This window comes from Sciurus carolinensis, chromosome 4 (assembly GCF_902686445.1).
Source record: "Sciurus carolinensis chromosome 4, mSciCar1.2, whole genome shotgun sequence".
NCBI lineage: Eukaryota > Metazoa > Chordata > Mammalia > Rodentia > Sciuridae > Sciurus > Sciurus carolinensis.
The window spans coordinates 64,348,721-64,373,027 of record NC_062216.1 but is presented as its reverse complement, the minus strand read 5'-3'; the positions used below and the strand labels follow the sequence as shown (position 1 = coordinate 64,373,027).

The 24,307-nt window shown below is 38.3% G+C and overlaps 2 protein-coding genes across 3 annotated transcripts in view; one reads left to right on the top strand and one right to left on the bottom strand.

Annotated features, from left to right (window-relative positions):
* Slc25a18 (solute carrier family 25 member 18) overlaps positions 1 to 11,122 on the top strand; it is a 31,321-nt gene extending 20,199 nt beyond the window's left edge. The window contains exon 12 of one of the 2 annotated variants that reach the window (XR_007108308.1): positions 11,091 to 11,122. The gene's annotated coding sequence lies outside the window, so the exon portion shown is untranslated. Of the gene's footprint in view, positions 1 to 5,174; positions 5,233 to 11,090 lie in introns of those variants that run through there. The other variant, XR_007108307.1, reaches the window with a different exon arrangement.
* Positions 373 to 24,307, bottom strand: Atp6v1e1 (ATPase H+ transporting V1 subunit E1). The gene is made up of 9 exons (XM_047549362.1): positions 24,136 to 24,307; positions 15,954 to 16,019; positions 13,119 to 13,228; positions 12,497 to 12,563; positions 9,237 to 9,326; positions 8,574 to 8,642; positions 6,091 to 6,185; positions 2,354 to 2,441; positions 373 to 893 (listed from the first exon to the last, which is right to left on the bottom strand). The coding sequence occupies exons 1-9, from the start codon at positions 24,166 to 24,168 to the stop codon at positions 831 to 833; spliced, it is 681 nt and encodes a 226-aa protein (XP_047405318.1). The 5' UTR covers positions 24,169 to 24,307; the 3' UTR covers positions 373 to 830.

Here is a 24,307-nt window from a genome sequence, read left to right as displayed (position 1 = left end):
TACATTGTCAAGGCTGACCCTGAACTCCTGGGTTCAAGTGATCCTCCTGCCTCAGCTTTCAGAATAGCTGGGACTATAGGTGCTCATCACTGCACCCCATCTTCACTCTCTCAAACTACAAGCCTGCAGTGTCATTCACAAGAAGTTATAATTAGCTGAACATAGTGATGAACACCTATAATCCCAACCACTTGGGAGCTGAAGCAAAAGGACTCAAGTTCAAGGTCAGCTTGGGCAACTTAGCAAGACCCTGTCTCGAACTAAAATGGGCTAGGATGACACTCAGTGGTAGAGTGTTTGCCTAGCATGTGCAGGTCCCTAAGGTTTGATCCCTAGCATGACACATACATGCAAAAATTAATTACAATTCAATCCACATAAATCTTTTGTTTTAATAAATAATGTTCACAACTTAAATCACATTTACAGATGAAGAAAAATTCTAGGCCCAAATAGGTAACAAGGTACTATTGCTGGAAGGAATGCATACCCCACACCTAAAGAGCAAAAAACACCATGCATATCACTGTAGAGACTAGGTAATTACAACAGTGAAAAGAACAGGAGACTTGGTGTAGTCCATGAAGTACCATCTGACCCCTCCTCTTCAAGCTGCAGAACCAAATAAAAGCTATGGTACCTTAGACAAACTACAAGTGGGTCCTGATCACACTGAGGAAACCATCCATTGTTAACATTAGGCCAAAGGCGTTAGCTACAGAAGGATATCCATTGATAAATATAATACCAGAACAACAAAGAAGAAGCCACATAGCAAGCTACATAGACAATCTTGCTTTAGCAGTGGATTAATTTCACCTCCCAACGGCTTAGTCCAAAAACTTCCTATTGGCATTCGCACCAAACAAGGCTCCTCGTACTTCAGGCATCATCTGTGAAGAAAAAAAATTTAGTAAGTATCATCAACTGGGAAACTTGTCAAAAACTGCATATCTTAGGGGGTTGAGGATATAGCTCAGTTGATAAAAGAGTGCTTGCCTCACAAGCACAAGGCCCTGGGTTCAAATCCCCAGCCCCACCAAAACCCCCCCCCAAAAAAACTGCATATCTTAACCACATCAAGAAAGTCATTAACCTCTACATGGTTGGGGAGGCAATCACAAAGCTAAATTCACCAAATCTGCCTTTGCTTATCTGATGCACTTTTTTTTTTTTAATTGTAAACAAATGGGATACATGTTGTTTCTCTGTTTGTACATGGCGTAAAGGCATACCATTTGTGTAATCAAAAATTTACATAGGGTAATGTTGTTTGATTCATTCTGTTATTTTTTCCATTCCCCCCACCCCTCCCACCCCTTATCTGATGCACTTTAACTGAACTAATCACAAATATGGGGTTCAGACTGCTTACAAGAAAGACAAAGTAAAAATATGAAAAATCTGAAGTCATTACTCTAAGGCCTATTATATTATGATTTAAGGAGAAGAAAGAGATTCATTAACAATATTACCTCATAATTCTGGATCACCTACATTTCTTTCTCATAACAAGCATTTGTTGAGTGCACACTATGTGCCAGGAGGAACCACACAGAATACTTAAGACACAAGTTTGTGCTGAAGCATTCCTTACATCAACTAACATGTCCTTAGGATTTAGCCTCAAACTTCTAAGGCTGTGCAGTCTAATATGGTAGCACATTTGAAAAGTATGCTGGTGAAACTAAGGACTTCTAGGGATGGAACTCAGGGCCTGGTACATGCCCTCCATACCAAGCTGCACCCTCAGGCCCTGAGGTTGTAATCTTAATTTAAACATTCATCCACGGCTAGTGGTTACTGTACTAGGCTACACAGCTCTAATGTTTAAGTTACTAGAAGATGACATGCAAGGCCAAAGTGCTTTGGCTATAAAACAAGCTCTTTTAAGTAAAGGAGAAACCGAGTTGGGAGTTTAGAAGCAAATTAGCACTGATGGAAGATGCCCAGCATTGTAGAGCAAGTGGGATTTTCCTGGTTTGTTTCCTATAGTTCATTTGTGAAAACATGGAAAGATCTGAATAGTCAGCAGCCTTATATTTCCTTTAAACAAGTATTTACTTCAGTTTCCATAATTCCTGATGGATAAAGAACTCAATCAGCACCTGTACAAGTAGTGAGATGTATACATTAGAATCCTAGATAAACAGCACCTGGTTCTGATCCCCTATGAACTCTATCACCTTAGTAATTAAATGCTGCTGCATGCTAAATCCTTATTCTCTAAGTGGAAAAAAAAAAAAAAAAAAGTGGAAAGTGACAAAGTTCAAATGCTAGTGCATGGACGTGTGTTCTGTACCACTTCAAAGTAACAGCCAGACAAGGTAACAAGAAGTTTTCCCACACTCACCTGCTGGGCTATGAGATCCAGCCGGCTTTCCAGGGTGTTGGAAACCTTTATTTTACGATCCCCATTATAGATCTCAACTCCACCAGCTCTACAAGAAACACAGGAAATAACAATTTTATAGATTTGAGGACGACAAAAAACACATGGTATGCTCAGGTCATTCCCTTGGAAGAAGACCGCTTGGGGGCATGGAGTGTGCAAAATGAGCAACAGGCCTGACATTAATTCAAAACACTTCTGAGGGGCTTGGGTTGTGGCTCAGTGGTAGAGTGCTTGCCTAGAACAGGTGAAGCACTGGGTTCCACTCTCAGCACTATATTTAAATTAATTAATTAATTAATTAATGGTATTGTGTCCATCTACAACTAAAACAAAAATATTTTAAAAGATGCTGGGATGGAGTGGGAGAGCGCTTGCCTGGCATTTGAGAAGCATTGAGTTTGATTCTCAGCACCACATATAAATAAAATAAAGGTCCACTGACAACTAAAAAATATTAAAAAAAAAAAATGCTTCCGAGTTCAGGTATTTGTGGTGTTAATACAAATGACCGCTATATGCCCGTCTGATTCTTATACATCATACAATTCTAATAACTACCCCTTCCTAAAAAATGGAAAAAAGGAAAATATCATCTCAGTAGGGTCAATAGGGTCTCTTGGTGAGACTGAGTCCTCATTTAAAAAAACTTTTTTTGGTAGGGGGTGTACTAGTGATTGAACCCAGGATCACTCTACCTCTGAACGACATATGCAGTCCTTTTTTCTTTAAAATATTTTTTAGTTGTAGATGGACACAATACCTTTATTTATTTTTATGTGGTGCTCAGGATCAAACCCAGTGCCTCACACGTGCTAGGCAAGTGCTCTACCACTGAGCCACAAATCCAGCCCACACAGCCCTTTTTATTTAATTTTTGAGACCATGTCTTATTACACTGTCCAGGCTGGCTTTGAACCTGCAATCCTACCTCAATCTCCCAAGTGTCTGGGATTACTTGGCATGCACCTCCAGGTCAACCTCATCTGAATGTTTAAGGCAACTGTCTCTCTGAAAGGCATTCTGACTCCATTCTGCAAAACCTCAACCCAAAGTCCTACCTGCAGCCACGCCTCACTCATTCCTTTCTTCAGTCTTACAGGCATAAAGTGAACAGGCCAAACCTATTACACAGGTCCTCTGAAAATGAAATTCATTTACAATGTCTTTTTTCTTTCTTTTTAGTACTGGGGATTGAACTCAGGGGTACTCAACCACTGAACCACACCCTCAGCCCTTTTCTATATTTTTTTTAGAGACAGGGTCTCATTGAGTTGATTAGCGTGCCTTGCTGTTGCTGAGGCTGGCTTTGAACTCTTCTTGATCTCCCTGTCTCAGACTCCATACTGCTGGGATTACGGGTGTGTGCCACTGTGCCTGGCTTATTATGTCATTTTATTATACCGACTTTTTTCTTGAAATTAGCAGGCTATCAGACAAGGCCAGGAAGGTTTTACAAAACTTCTTTTGAAAATTTTTAAGGGACAAGAGCCTTAATAGTTTTCTTACATCTTCTTCCCCCTTTCCATTTGTTTCATCTATTTTTGGTTTCTCTAAACAGCCTGTATTCTTCATGAGGACAGGACTATTCCTTGCTGAAATCCTGACCCACTGTCTATGGCACAATTCTTTGTTCCATTGGGGGAGTGAGGGAGAGCACTGAAAATATGTCAGGAACCTCTTCAAGGTCATCAAGGGCTTCTCCTTACTGAATCTTCCCATGGACTTACAAAAATCTCAGTGTACTCATTATTTATTTCATAAACCAGGAAACAGACTTACTTTCAAAGACTGAATACAATGATAATAGAGTAATTGTCCTGACAATATTCAAAATGCCACTCTGCACTGGAATATGTCTATAGTCCCTTATCTGCAATACTGAAATCCAAAAGCTCTAAAAACAAAAAATATCCAGTTCATGTGGCTCAAGAACTGAAAATGTTCTTTAGTCATTTAGCACCAACAACTGCAAACCTTTAGTGTTCATTCTCCACAGTGTGGATGTTCCTGTTTCACTTGGAAACACCAGTGCATCTGAACATGGGGCAAAACCTCAGACCCTGGTGATGTTACAGAACAGTACTTTTCTAAACTCTAAAATTCAAAACACATATGTCTCCAAATCTTTCAGTAAAGGAACAATGCTCTTTTATTATTGCTGTTTTTGTTTTTCATGCTAGGGATGAAACAGGGATTTTTAATAAAACCTGTTATTTACCAGCACTTGAACTAGTGTTAACCTGCTCTGCCCGCCCAGTTTCCAAGCAATGTGCCAGGCACTAATGCTGGGTGTTCTTTAGACAGTGTCTCATTTAACCACCACCTGAAGTCTATAAGCTAGGTGCTGTTATTATCCCAATTTAGAGATGAGAAAAATCAAAGTTCAGCTGTAGAAACTAGTCCAAGATTACTCAGTTAAGTGGCAAATGAATAATCAACCCCAATTTGAGCATGCATGACGCCCTGGTTTCAATCCCCAGCACCAAAAAAAAAAAAACAAAAAACAAAAAACCTGACAATAATGTCAACTAAAAAAACCTGATATGGGGCTGGGGTTGTGGCTCAGTGGTAGAGCTCTCGACTAGCACAAGTGAGGCCCTGGGTTCAATCCTCAGCACCACATAAAATAAAATAAAGACACTGTGTTCATCTTACAACTAAAAATATTTAAAACCTGACAATAATGTTCTCAAATCTAGGTCTCACTGTCTTAAGTCCCATACTCCTGCAACTAAGTTCATAATGTGTCCCAGGACTCTCTTAATATTAGTCAATGGGGGCTGGGGAGATAGCTCAGTCGGTAGAGTGCTTGCCTTGTAAGCACAAGGCCCTGGGTTTAATCCCCAGCACCCAAAAAAAAAAAAAAAAAAAAAAAATTAGTCAATGGTGGCTAGGTGGCATTAGACAGACATGTGAAATGAGAGAAAATGACCCTGGCCTCTATCTTTGATAGAGTTTCTACAGCCTACCCCAATTGCATTAAGTTTACTAGGAACACCTGCCTGGGTCTGTCATTCCCTCATAGTCTGCAGAAGTACCCATGTCACTTGAACCTAATTATTAGCACATGCAACAATCCTAGTTTTTTGTTTTGTTTTCCCTTTTGGCAATGCTGAGGATTGAACTTAGGGCCTCATGCATTCTTAAACAAGTACTTGATTCTTGTTTGGTAACTACTTAATAGTAGAGATTCTCTTCCTCAGTATCCAATACAGAGATTATGGACTCAGCTGTAAGTTTGGGATGTAGTGCCACCTCTCTTTAGGATGAATGAAGCAACCATAGACTTTTAGAGTATACTAGCTGGTTAACAAATAAGAACAGAGCATTTCCAGAGAAAACAGCAGCATTTAAAAAAAAATTTCTGGCTAAGAGTGTGCTTGACAAAACACACTTCTAATTTTGGTTCAGAGTCTTGCACATTCTGAGCATACAATCTCTTACTATACCCCCAACCAAGCATGTTTAAATGCTTTTTTTTTTTTTTTTTTTGGTGGTGCTAGGACTTGAACCCAGGGCCTTGTGCATGCTAGGCAAGCACTCTACCAACTGAGCTATATCCCCGGCCCCTAAATGCTTTTTAAAAACACTTTAAATGCTTAAAAAAAGCACTTAAACATGCTTTTACAAAGTCCTAGTGCAAAGAACATTCTTGCAGTGAGAAGCAAGACATTAATGGCAGGAATACTCCTTACATTTCCTCAGGCAGGTAAGCCTCCTGATCAATTTGGACGTCTACATCCTTCTTGGTGGCAATTTTGTACATAGGAATAGCTTTCTGCACTGCAGCCTGAAGGAAAAAAAACAAACACAATGAGAGGTTTTAACAAACTCTTGAACAGGTAACCCTCCCCCCACACCCAAATCAACAGACTTTACAAGTAAGTATATTCCTATTTACTCCAAGTGAAAAATATATGCTCTTCTAATGGAAATGTAAAATAGTGCCACCTCTAAGGAAGAATGAGATTAACTGAGAGGCTTCATGAAGCAGGGATGAGACAGTGAGCGACTTCTGTGAATAGACTTTGCGGCTAACCAGACACACCAGAATAGACAATAGTTGTGAGAAGTGTGGGAAGGTAAGAGGAAGATGTTATCATTCAAGCCAAGAGCATCAGAAGAGCAGGTTTGGCGGTTGACTGAGTTTAAAATGGCAGTTGCAAAAGATTGGATGACAGTCTACACAAGAAAGAGTGGTATCATTCCACACCCATTAGGATAGCTATTATAAAAAAAAAAAAAAAACAGCAACATGCAGTGGTATTGCACCTGAGGTCCCAGCTAACAGAGAGGATGCAACAGGAGGATCATGTTAGCCTAAGAACTCAAGGCCAGCCTAGACAAAGACCAGTTTCAAACCCAAACCAGAAAGTGTTAGTGAGGGTATAGAAAAATTAGAACCTTTGTGTACTATGGCTGGTGGGAATGTAAAATGTAGCAACTGCTTGGCAAACTATGATACTTTCTCAAAATTACCTTATAATCTATCAATTCCACTTCTGGGTAAGCACCCCAAATTAGCAAAAGTAGGGACTCAAATTTGTATGCTTATGTTCATAGCAACAGTAATCACAATAGTCAAAAGGTAAAACAACCCATGTGTCTATCAATGGAGGAATGGATAAGCAAAATATGGCTTATATTTGATGTAATATTATTAATCTTAGAAAAGGGAATGGACCCAGCACTTGGAAGACTGAGACAGAAGGATTGCAAATTCAAAGCCAGCTTTAGCAAATTAGCAAGGTCCTAAGCAACAGTGAGACCCTGTCTCAAAATGAAAAATAAAAAGGGCTGGAGATGCAGTTCAGTAGTTAAGTGCTCCTGGATTCAATCTCCAGTACCCCCCACTCAAAAAAAGAGAGAATGAAATTCTGATACATGCTACAACACAGGTGGCACTTGACAACACTATGCTAAATAAAATGAGTCAGTCACAAACGGACAAATAATGAATGAGGGAATAGAAGAGAATGAAGGAATGAATAGGGCAAACAGGGAGTTATTGTTTAATGGGTACACAGTCGCACAGGAGAAGATGAGAAAGTTCTAGAGATGCATAGTGGTGATGGTTGCATGGCAATGAGAATCAACTAAATACCACAGTTCACTGGGGAAAAAAAAGATTAAAATGTGTTTTTACTGCTATATTTTAATTTGTATGGTCAAACATAATTATTGGAAAGGCCAGTCTTCAACACTATTGTGCAAACTCTAGTGAATATATAAATAGTATTTTCATGAAGGAATTAAAGAACTTCAATTTTTTTTTTTTTCTGATAATGTTACTAGTTGTATGTATTCAGTAATTCCGTGCTCCTTGTAGCTAATATAGCACCAGTTTGGAGAGCTAATAATTGACAGTATAAAGGTTTCAAGAAAACACTTGTTTGATATCCAGGAATATAGTGTTATCTAGACACTTAGACCCACCTCCATAGAAAGACAGACCCTTGGTAAACTCTCCACTCTAATGTCTAACACTCTCTGGTTTACAGGCTCATAATGAGGTGTCAACACAAATACTGATCCACGAGATGGCTGACAAACTAGAACCATAATTCATTACAGTAGCAAATATGTACCTTAGGCAAATGAATACCTAATGTTCCCCAGCTGGCACATTTTCCTTCCTAGGAGACAAGTTACTTAGGGAGACAAATCACACTAAGAATGCAAGGATATTGTTATAAATGTATTGGTGTGTTCTAAGAAATGCAGTTGCCAGGGGACTCAGCATGTCCTTGCCCTACAGCAAGCTACATGGAAGAAGAATGTTAATCAGATAAGCAACCTGATGACACTATCAGAGAGACCAACCTCTCTTCTTTCTCTGAGTATGTGAATACATTTAATTAGGTTATAGCCAGGCCTTGTGTGTGGCAGTAGGCTGCCTCCTGAAGAGGGCATTGCCTATCTTTGCTCCAGTCCAGGAGGCGCAGCTTTTATTATTTAACTTTAGGATCATAGTACTGCAAAGTTCCCCAAAAGGGAAGAAGGTACCAGCCTGGATGGCAACTCAATCTTTTTAAAGAAACTAAAAGCTGAACTAAAATGAACACATACAATGTGGCAATATTCCTCTAATTCCCAAAACTGAGCTGGTATTAGAACATGTACTTCATCACAAAATTTTGACTTTTTAAAAAACTTTTTCATCAGCTAAGTTCTTTACCTTTACTAGAGGAAAATCTTGTTTCCTGCAACGAACAAACATTCGGGGCTCCAACAACTGGTACAAACCCTGTAAGAAACAATCAGATACCATTAGAGGAAAACAAACTATAAAATCAACAGCAAAATAATGTTTCTAAAGTTCTTTCATCAGGTAAGGAACAATGTTTCCTGAGAAGAGAGCATAGACAGTATGGGAGAACATGGAAAGAAAATCCCAATTATCACAAACCAGATAAAGAGACCCAGTGCTCTGGTGCTCAAATCCAAGTTCATATGCTAGTCTTATTGATTGGATAGGGGACAAATATTTTGTGATTAACAAGTAAAATAAGGATTCACCACGTAGGACTAAGCAATTACATCTGAAGGAAATATTTCAGTGGTAAAAATCAAATAAAGCAAGTTTAAAGTTGAAAGCAGATTTGACCTTTTGAGTCAAATATGGTTTTGAATAAAACCTCATAAGCCTGAAAGTAAGCCTGAAAGTCTTTTATCAATCAGACATTACTCCCTCCTATATAACACACATTTTAGAAGATAAAGAGTGAAAGGAAAAATGCTAAGATGAGAACACAGGAAAAACAGAGCTGGTCTTTAAAGAGGTCCTATAAATTTTCTCAGAACTGCGGCTATAAATGGTAGACTTGGCCTGTAAGTATACCTGGAGGACCAGTCCATCCAGCAGCACTTGGTACCTGGTTGTATCTTTTACCACCTTGCTGAGTCTCTGTTTTGCTTCATTCAGTAAGTCCTACAAAGAATGACAAAGAAAAAAGTTATCTACACACCAAGGTTGTTAGCTCACAACCATCCGTGAGGCTAGTAAATGTCCATCACCTCACGTTTTATTGCTGGGTTTTTGTTTAACACACACTCCAAGACACATGATAAAGCAGATGTTGTGCTATATATGTTATGAGGAAGCAGTAAACATCACACTTATTCAGAGTTCGTAGTTTAGCAAAGAATAGCTCAGGTAAACCTACTTAACTGATGGACATAAAAAGATGATCAGAAACAATAATTTAGGCAAATGGATATGACAGAGCTAAAATTTACACTCAAGTTTCATTAACTTAGCCCCAAGCTCTTCCACGAATACCTTCCATAAGCATGTACTACTATTATTATTACTATTATTTATTTTTTAAATTTTTTTGCAGTGCTGGGGATTGAACCCAGGGTTTTACACTTGCAAGGCAAGCACTCTACCAACTGAGTTATCTCCCCAGCCCCCTAAGCATATACTATTATTTTAAGAGCAGCTTATAAATGAAGTCAATTAATTCAAGTTGCAAAAGGAATTTTAATTCCCTGGAAGGGAATCAACTAATGATTACTGTGATACTGGGGATCCAACCCAGGAGGTTCTGCAAGTCTTAGGCAAGTCCTCTACCACAGAGGTACATCTCCATAGGTCTCACTGAAGTTGCCCAACTTGTCCTTAAATTTGTGATTGCCCTGCCTCAGCTTTCCCAGAAGAGGGGATTGTATGAGTGTGCCATCACACCAAGCAACTAAAAGTCAACATTTTAGTGAAATGATAGGTTGCAACTGTCCTGAACTAGTAACATTCTACATTAACATCTCCTTTGATGTCTTAAAGGGATAAACTATTCTCATTAACAACAGTTTATCTATTTTCTCACATTCTAGATGAGAGTTAAATCAATAAGTCATCTTGATGTATCCTGAGTATCAGTCCTTTACATTTACATCTGACACACAGTCCATCTGAAGGTTTCCCATTCCTCAAAATATGTCCAAAAGTGAGCTCGTTCTTTCTCCAAACAGAACATCTTGTCCTCCTGACTTTCCACTTTCGGTAATGGAACCACCATTCTCTTGGTTATTCAAGAGTGAAATTCAGAACTTAGTGGTTGATGTCTAGCAAGTCTTCCTGTAATATGTGCCATGCCTCAGTGCCATCATGCTATTTTTTTTTTCTTAAACTGGGGATTAAACCCAGGAGCATTTTATTTTTTTTAGTTTGCAATGGACCTTTATTTTACTTATTTATATGTGGTGCTGAGAATTGAACCCAGTGTTTTGCATGTGCTTGGCAAGCACTCTGCCACTGAGTCAGAACCCCAGTCCAAGAGTATTTTACCACTAAGTTACATCCCCATCTCTTTTTATTTTTTATTTTAAAACAGGGTCTTGCTAAGTTGCTTAGGGCCTCACTGAGTTGCTAAGGCTGGCCTCGAACTTGCAATTCCCCTGCCTCAGCCTCCAGAATCGCTGGTATTACAGTGCCACCACATCCAGAACGCCATGCTAATTTTGAGAATACACACCTTACAATGCTGGTATTTTCTTTAAGACAATAGTGTGTCTTCCATTTATTTAGGTTTTATAGTTAGTTTTATCACTTTTCTTCATATAGATCTTACATTAGGCATGTTAATTTAATAATTTCGGCTGGGGTTGTGGCTCAGTGGTAGAATATTTGCCTAGCATGTGTGAGGGACTGGGTTCGATTCTCAGCACCACATATAAATAAATGAATATTGGGGCTGGGGAGATAGCTCAGTTGGTAGAGTGCTTACCTTGTAAGCACAAGGCCCTGAGTTCGATCCCCAGCACCCAAAAAAATAAATAAATAAATAAATAAATAAAATAAAGGTCCATCAACTACTAAAAAAAAATTTTTTTTAAATAATAATTTCTATAGCTTTTATATAGGAATCTACTTTTTATTATTTTACTTTCTAACTGGTTATTGTTGGTACACATAAAATCTATTAATTTCTGCAAATTCTTTTTATAGCCAGTCATCATTTCAGACTAATCATATCTGTAAAAATGATAATTCTATTTCTTCCTTCCAATATTTATATAACTCTATTTTGTCCATCACATAACACAGTTTGGGCCTCCATAGGAATAATGAATAATAATGAAAAGAGCCAGCCTCTGTTTAATTCCTGAATATAATTCAAACACCTCTAGACTGCTGGGTGTGGTGGTGAATGCCTGTAATCCCAACAATTTGGGAGGCAGAGGTAGGAGGATTGCAAGTTCAAGGCCAGTATCAGCAACATAGTGAGGTCCTTTGTAACTTAACAAGATCCTGCTTCAAAACAAAAAATAAAAAGGGCTGGAGATGTGACTCAGGGGTTAAGTGCCCCTAGTTCAATCCCTGGTACCAAAAACAAAACAAAACAAAACACAAACCTCTAGACCCTCTCAATAAGTAATATGTTTCTACAGGTTTCTGCCCTCTTCCTTGAATAACTACAAAACTTCCCCAATGGTGTTCTTGTTTCTAATCTTTTCCCTATTAAATTTAGCCTACACAATATTATGATCCTATTTGTGATATTGTCCACAAAATAAAATAAAAACTCCAATGGGTTTTTACTGAAAACAGGGACCACACTCTTGGTCTTGTATTCATGGCTCTATATTCAATCCATCCGCCCTTCTGAGCCTTACATACTGTGTACAGACCACCCATTGTTGTTCTATGATCCAGTAGAGTCTCTTGTTAGATTAGAAGGTCACTGAAGTCAGGGCTTGTCTCTCATTCTTGTTTGTATTTATCATTAATACCTCATTATAATGATTTGCTGAACAACTGTATTCTCTTTAAAAATCATTTATCGACTCAATGTTTAACTATGATTCTCCATAATGAGCAAATGAATAAACATTTTATATATACACATATATATTTTTTACAGTTCTGGGATTGAACCCAGGGCGCTACACATGCTAGGCAACTGCTCTGCGACTGAACTACATCCCCACCCCTTTTTTAATCTGATTTTGAGATAAGGTCTTGATAAATTGCCCATACTGGTCTTAAACATAAGATCCTCCTGCCTTAGCCTCTCTAGTAGCTACAATTACAAGTGTGTACCATCACACTTTGGCTAACAGTCATAATTTTATAAGTAATAGGGGCTAATTACTCACAGTGATAAGGTCATCTCTTGCTCTGAGGACTTTGAGTCTTGCTTGATTCATCAAATTGGACATCTGACTACAAAAAGTATAGGAAAACAGTGTAAGAGCAGCATAAAAAACAAAACTGAGAATAAATACACAATTTTCTGTTGTTACGTACAATGAAAATTTGATAATCAAGTATTTTTCTTTTTAATGATCAAATATAATCTTACTGAGATATATTTATTGGTTTCTACCAACTTACTTTCAAAGGTTAGGATTAGATTTCAAAGACTAGATTTAATGAATGACTACCAAGTGACACTTTCACATCAGTTATTGAAATTTAATTTTTCAATAATCCTGTAAGTTTACCATCTTCACAAATGAGAAAGAAGTTAAACAACTTGCCCAAGGTCAGGTAAGTAGTAGGAGGTCGAGTTAAAAACTCGACTACAAAACACCTGCTCTGTCCTCTTGTCTCATTTGACTTTTTTTTTTTGAGCAGGGGGAGGGGAGGTTACTTAGGATTGGACCCAGGGCTTCTTTCATGCTAAGCAAACACTCCACCAGTGAGCAACACACTTAACCCCATGTTTCACTGACCTGAGAATTCTTTAGCTTAATACTAGGGCCAGAATCTACTTACATTTTCTTCTGCTGCTCAATCTGTTTTTCTTTCTTCTCATAGTATTCCATAATCTTCAGTCTTTGGGTTTGCACAAGACGGCCTTTCTCAATGTTAAACTCTTCTTCTGCCTACGGGAGAATTAATTACCATTCATCATTACATCAGATTTTGGCAAACAGTTGTATTTTAAGCAGCTGGTAACTAGGGATACTTGCTTATGATTACTTATTCCATATCTAAAACAAGATTTATTGTGATGATCAGTTGCAAAGATTACTTCTAATTTATTCAAAAGGAAAGACCAGTGATTTTTATTATAAATGATGAACAAGAAAACTAAAAATGTGATCAAGGAAAACTATCCAGCCACAAAGTTACAAAAGATAATCAGACACAAGCCTCTGTTCATGAAAAAAAAATTTACATGCTCTTCACTTAATTCACTTCCTTACTAGAGCCAATAAAGAAACAGAATTTGGTTTGATTAAATTAGGTTTGATTTTATAGGTTACTGCCTATAAAATTTAATCAAGTAACAGTCTCAGTGTCCTATGTTGTAAAATGAAAAAACAAAAAGTATTTTTTCTTCATGAGTTGAATATGTAAATGTAATACAAGCTCTTAAAATTATACGAACAAGAGTTATTGGCTTCATTAGTGCAAATTATTGAGCAGTTATTTTTTAAAATGTTATCCTGTCTGTGCATGTAGTTCAGTGATAGAACATTTGCTTCACATATGCAAGGCCCTGGTTTGATCCCTGCACAGTCCAAAACAAACTAACAAAAACAGCTATCTTAACAGTACATGAGTTGTCTATGATTTTCAAGCAATAAGAAATTATGATTTTGGAAAAGTTAGCAAAAGTTGTTGATTCAGATATTCAAGGTTTGGCACAGGTACTTGAACTTGTATGTTCTAAAATAATTTTTTTTAATTTTAGTATTGGGGATTGAACCCAAGGGTGCTTAACCATGGAGCCACCATCTTAGCCCCCCCACCTTTTTAAAAATATTTTGTTTTAGTTGTACATGGACACAATAAATTTTATTTTTATGTGGTGCTGAGGATCGAATCCAGGGCGAGTGCTCTACCACAACCCCAGTCCCTAGCCATTTTTATTTTATTTATTTTTTTAAATTTTGAGACAGAGTCTCAAAATTGCTGAGGCTGGTCTTGAACTTGCCATTCTTCTGCCTCAGTCTTCTGAGTTGCTAGGAGTACAGGCATGTGCCACCATGTCCAGCCCTAAATGTTTTTATAACTTGTTTCTATACCCTACATGGGAAATAAATACAGATGATGACGTTATAGGGTAAGACTACTTTTTCAAGTTTTTTAAAAAATTTTTTGTGGTATTAGGGATTAAACCCAGTAGTGCTGTACCACTAAGTTATATCCCCAGATCTTTTCATTTTTTATTTTCAGATAGTTCTTACTAAGTTGCCTAGGCTGGCCTTGAACTTTTTATTCTCTTGCCTCAGCATTCCAAGCAGTTGGGATTACATGTGTGTCTCATCATGTCTGGCAGGACAAGATTACTTTAAATACAGTTACCAAAATAACAAAATAATAGCTGAAATAAAGTTGTTGTTTTTTTTGTTTTGGTACCAGGGATTGAACCCAGGGAAGCTTACCTACTGGGTCATATTCCCAGCTCTTTTTTGTATTTTATTGAGAGACAGGGCCTCCCTAAGTTGCTAAAACTGGCTTTGAACTCACAATCTTCTTCCCTCAGCCTCCTGAGCCGCTGGGATTACAGGCAAGTGCCACCACACCCAGCTGAAATAAAACTTTTATACTTGGTCCAGAGAAAACTAAAGGAACTAGTCATACAGGAAACTGTACTCTTTCGCCAGGTGTGGTGGCACATGCCTGTAATACTACCAGCAATTCAGGAGGCAGAAGCATGTTTAGAGGATGCACGTTTGAGGTCAGCCTCAGCAACTTAGTGAGGCTTAAGCAACTCAATGAGACCCTGTCTCAAAATAAAAAATAAAATGCACTAGGGGGTATAACTCAGTGGGTTAAATTCCCAGTACCCTCTGTTGAAAGAAACTGCAATGTTTCTATGACTACCAAAATAATATCAAACAGTCTATCAATTGTTATACATTAGTGGGAGTTAAAATAGTCTTTTTTCCCTAAGTGATAATTCAAAGTTTCAGAGCATTTCAGTTCTCTTCCAGGCACATACAATTTTAGAGTAACTAACAAATGTAACTATAGTAGGTTTAAAAGATCAATAAAAATAAAATACTAGAAAATATGTTTTGATCATATTTAAAAGCAAGTTTTTAAATGCCTATTATGATTATATCCAAGGAAAATAAAAACTTGATATACTGTTAAGGAATATAAGGTGATATGAACAATGTGTGACTGAAATTTTTTTTTTTTTAAACAGGGTCTTGGTCTTGCTATATCGGGCTCAAGTGATCCTCCTGCCTCAGCTTCCCAAGTATCTGTAACTACAGACATATTTCATTTTGCCTGTACTCATCACCTAAGAATTTTAGATGCTAAATGTCACCTTTGTAATGTACAATGGCTTTCATTTTGACCTTAAATACTTACAAACTTTATTGCAATTACAAATTATGGACTCCTTAAGAAAATTAACCCAGGCATTAATTCTCTACCCCATGATAAAATTAGCAATCAGAATAATTACCCAGTGCCTCACACATGCTAGGCAAGCACTCCATCCCTGAGCCGCCACCCCACCTAGAAACACAGATTCTTACTAGTCCTTTGCAATTTGGTGTTAAACAATTTTATTATATTATTGCTTAGCAAAGCAAAACAGTATGAAACTTTGGTGATTTCTTAAAACTAGAAAATGGATCTTACCTTTGCATCTATTTCTTCTGCTTTCTCATTGGCTTCTTGTTCAATGAAAGCCATCATGTGCTTTATCTATAAAGAAAAATAATATTTTTAAATTTGACATGAAAAGAAAATATATCTTCTCTGATTCATTCAATAACCATTTATTGAGTACATGGATAAATGAGACAGTTTTTGCACTTAGGAAAGCTTATAATCTGGAGTGTGTGTGTGTGTTTTTTTAATAGACTGCATTTTGATTCACTGTACACAAATGGGGTATAACATTTTCATTTCTATGGTTGTACACAATGTAGATTCACACCATTCATGTAATCATACATGTACATAGGGTAATAATGTCAGTCTCAGTTCACTATCTTTCCTTCCCCTAACTCCTACAATCTGGAATTTGTTTTAGCAAATGAACAAGATGCAGTATTCAACAACACAGGTATGTTGAACTTAATCCTACTGTCAAGGAACCTGGAATACTTGGGAGGACTCTTCTACTTCATGCCCTTCAGCCAGACCCTCTCTTTCTTTTCCCCATCAAAGAGCCACCTAAATTCAAGGGCTAGGAGTATAGTCCAGTACTAGAGTGCTTGCCTAGCCTGGGTTTGATCCCAAGTACCACAAAGATTAAAATAGTTATCTACATTTGCTGTCAAGTTTCTTACCTTCAACTCTCAACACACTCCAATCTGACTTCTGTCCCCTCTGTTCCACTGAGAGTGGTCTCATAAAATGATCAACAACCTCCTTGCCCTTAAATCTTAGAATTCTCTTCCTTGATCTTTCAGCACCATTTGATGTAATGACCAACACTCCTTCTTTTCTTATATATATATATATATATTTTTTTTTTAATTGTTGATGGACCTTTATTTTATTTATTTATACGTGGTGCTGAAAAATCAAACCCAGCACCTCACACATGCTAGGCAAGTGCCCTACCACAACCCTAGTCCCCAAGGTTCCTTCTTGAGCAATCTCTTCCCTTTGTTTCCATGACTTCCTCCTTTTTCTCCTTGTCTCTTTTGGGACACCCCCTTCTTCCTATGACTCCTAGAGAGCTCTTTTGGGATAGCTTACATAACCTAAATTCAACACATTTGCTATTAACTACTTGGTCACTCCCCTTCCAACCTTCCACCTGAATCTCCATTTCAGGCACAAGCACTACAATAGACTGATCTTCCTTCCACCTCAGTCCTCATATCCAGTCAATCATGAAGTTCTATGAATTCTCTTTTTAAGAGTTTCTAAATTTGCACATCTCTCTCAGTATTTAGAGCCACCACCCTAGTCCCAGCCATTATCTCACAGCTGAACTATTACAACAGCTTCCAAATGTCTCCCAAATGCCTCTAGTTCTATTACCACTCTATCCTACTGTACATTGCAACCAGAGATCCTTTCAAAACATCTAGCTTCTCATGTATCACTCTACTCTCCTTACCATAGAATGCAAAGATTTTAGGAGGTACAGGACCTGATCTGATCACTGCTTACCTCTCAAGCATCACATGAACAAACCATGCACTACTCACCATTTTTCAGATTTAGTTCCTGTCACACTAAGCTTATTTCAGGTCCTTAAGTTTACAATTGTCTGTCTTACCTCCAAGATTCCAAACGTGCTCTACCTTCCACTTGAAACACTTTTCCTTCCCCTCTTCGCCTTGATACATCTCAAGTCTCAGCTAGCTTAATTGCCACTTCCTTTGGAAAATCTTTTCTGAACCTCTCACTCCTGTGTACCTGGGACATGCTGTTCATCTTCTACCGCAGCACATAACATGAAGTCACAATTGCTTGCTTACATGTCCCCATCCTCAACTAAATTATAAGGCTAGGGACTTGTTACATGGTTTTGGATCACTATCACTTAAGTATTTTACATGGAGTTTGGGTAACTGATCCCCAAACTTAAAACTCACAATGTATTGACTCTAGTGTCAGATGTAAAATATTCAAGTAAAATTCCAACCAATATAGCTAATCAAAAATTCACTGGTAGTGGAATGTAGTTTCATTTCACAGTGACTGTACCAAAAAGAATTTAAAAAAATAAAAAAATAGCTGGGCTCAGTAGTACATGCCTGTAATCCCAGCACCCTGGGAGGCTGAGGCAAGAGGACTGAAGAGTTCAAAGTCAGTCTCAGCAAAAAGCAAAGCACTAAGCAACTCAGTGAGACCCTGTCTCTAAATAAAATACAAAAAAGGGCTAGAGGTGTGGCTCAGTGGTTGAGTGTCCCCAAGTTCAATCCCTAAAAAAAAAAAAAAAAAAAAAAAGCAAGCTAAAAACTTATGTAGAATCTCCATGTTACTAATTAATTTGTTTCTTCCACTAAAAGGTTAATTTGAATACAGGGATCCTGTCTGTCATTTATACCCCCAGAAGAGGGAATAAGCACCACAGTAGGTGTTCAACAAACGTGTGTAGATGAATGAGAATCTACTGTGAGTTTCAAGTCTTCTGAGGATTACAGGGTAATTTCCTAGGTACTTTTTAGGGTTTAACATTCTGGAAACAATTCCCACAGCAGCTTCTCAATGTGATACAAAGATATCATAAATCTAAGGTACACATAGATATATAAAAATGAATTTTGTTTCACAATAATATGGTTGTACTTTACATTAACAAACACTTAAAAATGGTTAAGATGGCAATTTTTTTTTTTTTTTTTTGCGGTACTGGGGATCGAACCCAGAGCCTCGTGCTTGCAAGGCAAGCACTCTACCGACTGAGCTATCTCCCCAGCACTAAGATGGCAAATTTTGTTACGTGTTTTTTATTCTTTTGATACTGGGGATTGAAGCCAGGGGTGCTCTACCACTCAGCTAAATCTCTAGCCCTTTTAAGTTTTTACTTTAATACAGAGTCTCCTTAAGTTGCTTAGGGCTTCACTAAGTTGCTGAGGCTGGCCTTGAACTTGGAATCCTCCAGCCTCAGCCTCACAAATTGCTGGGATTACATGTGTACTCCACACTGTGGCTAGCTTTTATATGTTTTTTTTTTTTCTCGCACCAAGGATTGAACCCAGGAGCACTTACCATCTGAGGCACATTCCCCAGCCCTTTTTTGTATTTTTATTTAGAGACAGGGTCTCACTGAGTTACTTAGGGCCTCACTAAGTTGCTGAGGCTGGTTTTGAACTCACAATCCTCTTGTCTCAGTTTCCCAAACTGCTGAGATTATAGGCGTGTGCCACCATGCCCAGCTGATATGTTTTCTAACCACAATGTTTTTTTAAAAAGTGAGTTGAGAATACATCAAAGTCTTAAAGAAAACAGTATGGTTTTAGAAGAGACAGCTTGATCTGGGGCTAGGACTCAGTGGTAGAGGACTTATCTAGTATACATGAGGTCCTTGGTTCCATTCCCAGCACCCCCTTCCCTGGCCACCCAGCCAAAAAAAAGAGCGCAAGAGGAAAAGGAAAGGGGAAAAGGAAAGGGAAAGGACAAAGGAAAAAGGAAAAGGGAAAGGAAAGGAAAAGCTATCCAGGACACATTTATTCCCAACACTTTTTATTTTGGGATGGGGTGTAAACTGCCCAGCTGGCCTTGAACCTGTGATCCTCCTGCCTAAATCTCCCAAGTAGCTAGGATTATAGTTGTATGTCACCACCTGGAACCAGTGAACCACTCTATTTTTTTTTTTAATAACTTTATTTTCTTTCTTCTTTTTTAATGTACTAAGGACTGAATAAGTTCTCTACCACTGAATCACAACCCCAGCCCCCACACTATTCTTTTTTATTTTTTTAGATGTTGACAGACCTTTATTTTATTCATTTATTTACATGCAGTGCTGAGAATTGAACATGTGAGGCAAGTGCTCTTCTACTGAGCCACAACCCCAGCCCCCCACTGTATTCTTGAGGAGCCAAAACGTGATGATCAAAACAGATAATACAATACTTACTGTTGGATTAAACACTAATTAGTGCCTAGGAAAGCTTGCAGTAAGATATAAAGGACTAAAAAAATCTGATAATGTGGCTGGGGATATGGCTCAGTGGTAGAGCACTTGTTCAGCATATGCAAGGCCCTGGGTTCAATCCCCAGCATAGCAAAAAAAAAAAAAAAAAAAAAAAAAAGTGATAATGAAGTAAATGGGAGAGAGAAGCTGACCACTTCCCTTTATCTACAATCTTTAGGTAAGACTCAAAGCACAGTGACCTTGGTTGTAAAGTAAACGAAGGTATTAATAACACATCTAAAGAAATCCACCTGTGCAATGGGCATGTAATCTATCCCATATTTATACATCCTATTTACAGATATAGTATGGTTCTCCCACTGTATCTCAGCCTGCCACCACCAAGGAGTGTGTAAGTAATGTCCAAAATCTCTCTGCTGAGTCCTCCAAGTTCTTTTTCAGGGATCAGAAAGCAATAGACTAGGGTTTTTGCACCCCTGCAGCTGAACACAGAGTCATTCTAGTGAAGAAGCCAAAACATGATAATGACATTCAATTTCATAAATAATACAATCTCACACTTTCAACTATTTGGGATAACTAACCATGAGCGAAATGTACAGAAAAATCACTATGCTTAAAGATTAGCCTCCACACATTTAGGAGGTATGTATGATCATGATGAGGAATGGTGTCTCCCTAAGTTCTATTTGAAGCCTCACTGAAATTATTTTGTCTGCAATTTCTTTTTTTTTTTTTTAATTTATTTTCATTGTAAACCAATGGGATACATGTTGTTTCTATTTGTACATGAAGTAAAGGCATACCATTTGTGTAATCATACATCTACATAGGGTAATGGTGTTTAATTCATTGCTATTTTTTCCTCCCCCCTTCAATTTCTAAAGTAGTTTAATAGGGCTAGGAAATGTAACCCAGGACCTATCATGCAAGAGGTCCTACATTCCATCCCCAGTCTGGGGTAGTGGGGTAGAAATAATCTAAACACAGTAATCAAAACTGATGTTTATAAATGCTACAAGATGCAGTTGAACTCTAAAGGTGAATTCTGATTCAAATCTGAATTATCTGCTTTCACTATTCATGCTGGACCCTCAGGTACCAGATTTGACTTGATCAGCCTAGTCTAGAGCAATAGGCACTCATTTTAACCCAAGCCTATTTACAGTCAACCAAGGGTTCCAAGAATCAATCCCTTAAGGACATTTAACTCCACCCCTAAGGCAGAAAAACCTGACCTCTAAAAATTATTATTTTTTTCTTTCTAACCCAGTTATTAAAGGATTTGAGTCAGGTTCCTTTGAAAATTTGATAAAATAAAGAACTACTCTTCAGATTAAAAAAAGCAAGCAAATACACACAAATAACTTAACATGACAGAGAAGCAGTCAAGGAATTCAGGATTTATTCAGCACCTACAATGTATTTGGCACTTGGCCTATACACAGCTGACAATACTGTGAATAAAACACATTGCCTTGGGGCCAAGGATGTAGTTCAGTGGCAGAACACTTGCCTAGCATGCACAAGAACACTGGAATATTTTTTCTTTCTTTTTCTTTTTTTTTGCAGTACTAGGGATTGAACCCAGTGGTGCTCTACCACTGAGCTACATCCCCAGCCCTTTTTTATTTTTTAATTTTGAGATGGGGTCTTGCCAAGTTGCAGAAACTGGCCTTGAAACTTGCAATCCTCCTATCTCCTGAGTAGATGGAATCACAGGTGTGTGCTATCAAGCCCATCTAAGGTCCTGAATTTGATTGCCAGCACCACAAAAATAAAAACAAAACAAAACAAAAACACTGGAAATTACACGTAGTGTAGTGGGGGGGAGAAAAAAATGATTTTAATCTACAGGTCAAGGAAATATACTGCCTTACTTTTGCACAATACCTTTCCTGTAGAAGCCTCAGTCTTCTATATACTACAAGGTACAAAGATGATGGAACAAGGGAATTAACATTGTGACTACTAACAGCATGTGGTAGGCATTTGTACTTCTCTACTGCATCAAGTTTTTCCTATATTCAAAATCAAAAGTGGTGATAAATGTTCAAAAAACTTCATTTTCTACAAAAATATTGTAGAATTTCTCTACAGATGCTATTTTTGTCTTTCCTATTTCACTTTTGTGATCAGCACAGGAAAAAGGAAGGAAGAAAAGAAAGGAGGGCTGGGGTTGCAGCTCAGAGGTAGAGTGCTTGCCTAGCATGCATGAGGCACTGGATTCGATTCTCAGCACCACATATAAATAAATGAATAAAGGTCTATCAACATCTAAAAAGAAGAAAAAGGAAAAGAAGAAAGGAAGAAATGAAGAAATAACTCATTCTTCTTAGGGAATATTAGGCTAAGAATAAAATGAGCTAGGCATGTTGGTGCATGCCTGTAATTCCAACAGCTCCAGAGGCTGAGGCAGGAGGATCACAAGTTCAAAGACGGCTTCAGCAACTTATCAAGGCCCTAAGCAACTGAGCCAGACCCTGTTCCTAAATAAAATATAAAAAAGGGTTGGGGATGTGGCTTAGTGGTTAAACACCTCCAGGCTCAATCCCTGGTACTAAAAAAAAAAAAAAAAAAAAAGAAAAGAATTCCTTTTATTTTTTGATTCATTGTACACAAATGATTCAACTTTTTTGATTCATTGTACACAAAAAATACAACTTTTTATTTCTATGGTTGTACACAATGTAGATTCACACCTTCATGCAATCATACACATACACAGGGTAATACTGTCTGTTTCATTCTACTATCTTTCCTTCCCCCACCCCCTCCAGCCCAAGAATTACTTTTAAATAAGGAAATGGAAACATCAAAGGAAAAAACATTGTATTGCTCATCTAAAAGGATTCATAAACCACTGAGTGTGCTTTAGTCAGAGAATTTTCCTAGTACTTGGAGAAAAAAGTAGGCTTAGTTTTCCATACAGATATTAAATCACAGCCTTAAATTTCCTTCCCTGAAAAACCTATTGGCAACACAATTACTAAATGCTAGGACCCTGGTTTCAGGATATCAATTAGCAAGATCATTCCCTTGTTGTAGACACCACTATACTCCCCAAAGAGGCTTTTGGTTATAACATTCCTTTCTATTTTACTTATTTTGACAGAGTCTGGGGGTCTACGCTGGCCTTGAGCTACTAGGCTCAAATGGTCCTCCTGCCCCAGCCTCCTAGACCAGGTATCTTAAAATATTTCTAATGCCTACAATTTTAAGGTATGGTGCATTTTAAAAAGCTAAATAAGTTTCCCAAGACTGATTATATTCACTTTCAAAAGTGATATAAATTCATGGGCTGGGGTTGTGGCTCAGTGGTACAGCGCTTGCCTAGCACATGTGAGGCACTGGGTTTGATCCTCAGCACCACATAAAAATAAGTAAAAGGTATTGTGTTCATCTACAACTAAAAAAATTTTTTTTAAAAAGATATAAGTTCAAAACTTGCATAACAATTTTTTCCATAAACCCCGACTCAGCGACCTGGACCAAACTGTTAGGTGCTGGGGTTCATAAATTTAAGAGAATGATCCCGGCGTGGTGGCGCACGCTAATTCCCAGCAATGTGGGAAGCTGAAGAAGGAGGGCCACAAGTTTGAGGCTATCCTTGGAAACTTGGCGAGGCTGTCTCAAATAAATAAAAGGTCTGGGGATGCAGCTCAATGGATAAGACCCCGTGATCAAGAAAGAAAAAAAGCCTAAGAAAACAAGATTTTGCACTTGACAAATGTTAATATACAAACTAGATCCGTATGACAGAAGACACTCCTTCAAAATGAAAATTCACAGTGCATAAAGTGAATGACCTCAAAACAACATTGAAAGCGGCCTTCCCCCAACACCGTTCTTTCCTATCCTATACCGTGACTCCTTCCCTTGGGGTTAAAACTCATGTGAGAGGCTGTTTTCAATCTTTGCAAAGATTTCTGTCCAATTACTTAATTGAGTACCTTGAGTACACTGAGTACCCTGGGAAAATAGGGAGAGCCAAGGTGGGTAAGCAGAGCAAGGCGTTCCAGGAGGAGCGCAGGCAAGTAGGCAGCACGTAAGGCCCAAGCAGAAGTCATACGCGCTATGAAGTAAATTCCCCAGTAAGCAAATCTCTCCCGGACAGAACAGCAGGACTTGTGGTAAGGGACCCTCCCTGCAGCATTCGACGTGCCTAAGGCCCAATCCTTCTTCCAGGCGTACTCCACCCACCTCCCCCAGGAGGGCACCTCGGCTTCGCGACATCCAACCCTAACCCCTTACCTGCTTCTGCACGTCAGCATCGCTGAGAGCCATGGTGAAAGCGATGCTAGGCCGGTGGGCAACTGGCTCGAGTTCAGTTACGAAAAAGGGTGGTGAAAGAACACGGCGAACAAAACCAGAGCAGGTTCTGACTTCCTTTATTTTATAACCCCGTCTTCCGCTTCCTGCCAGG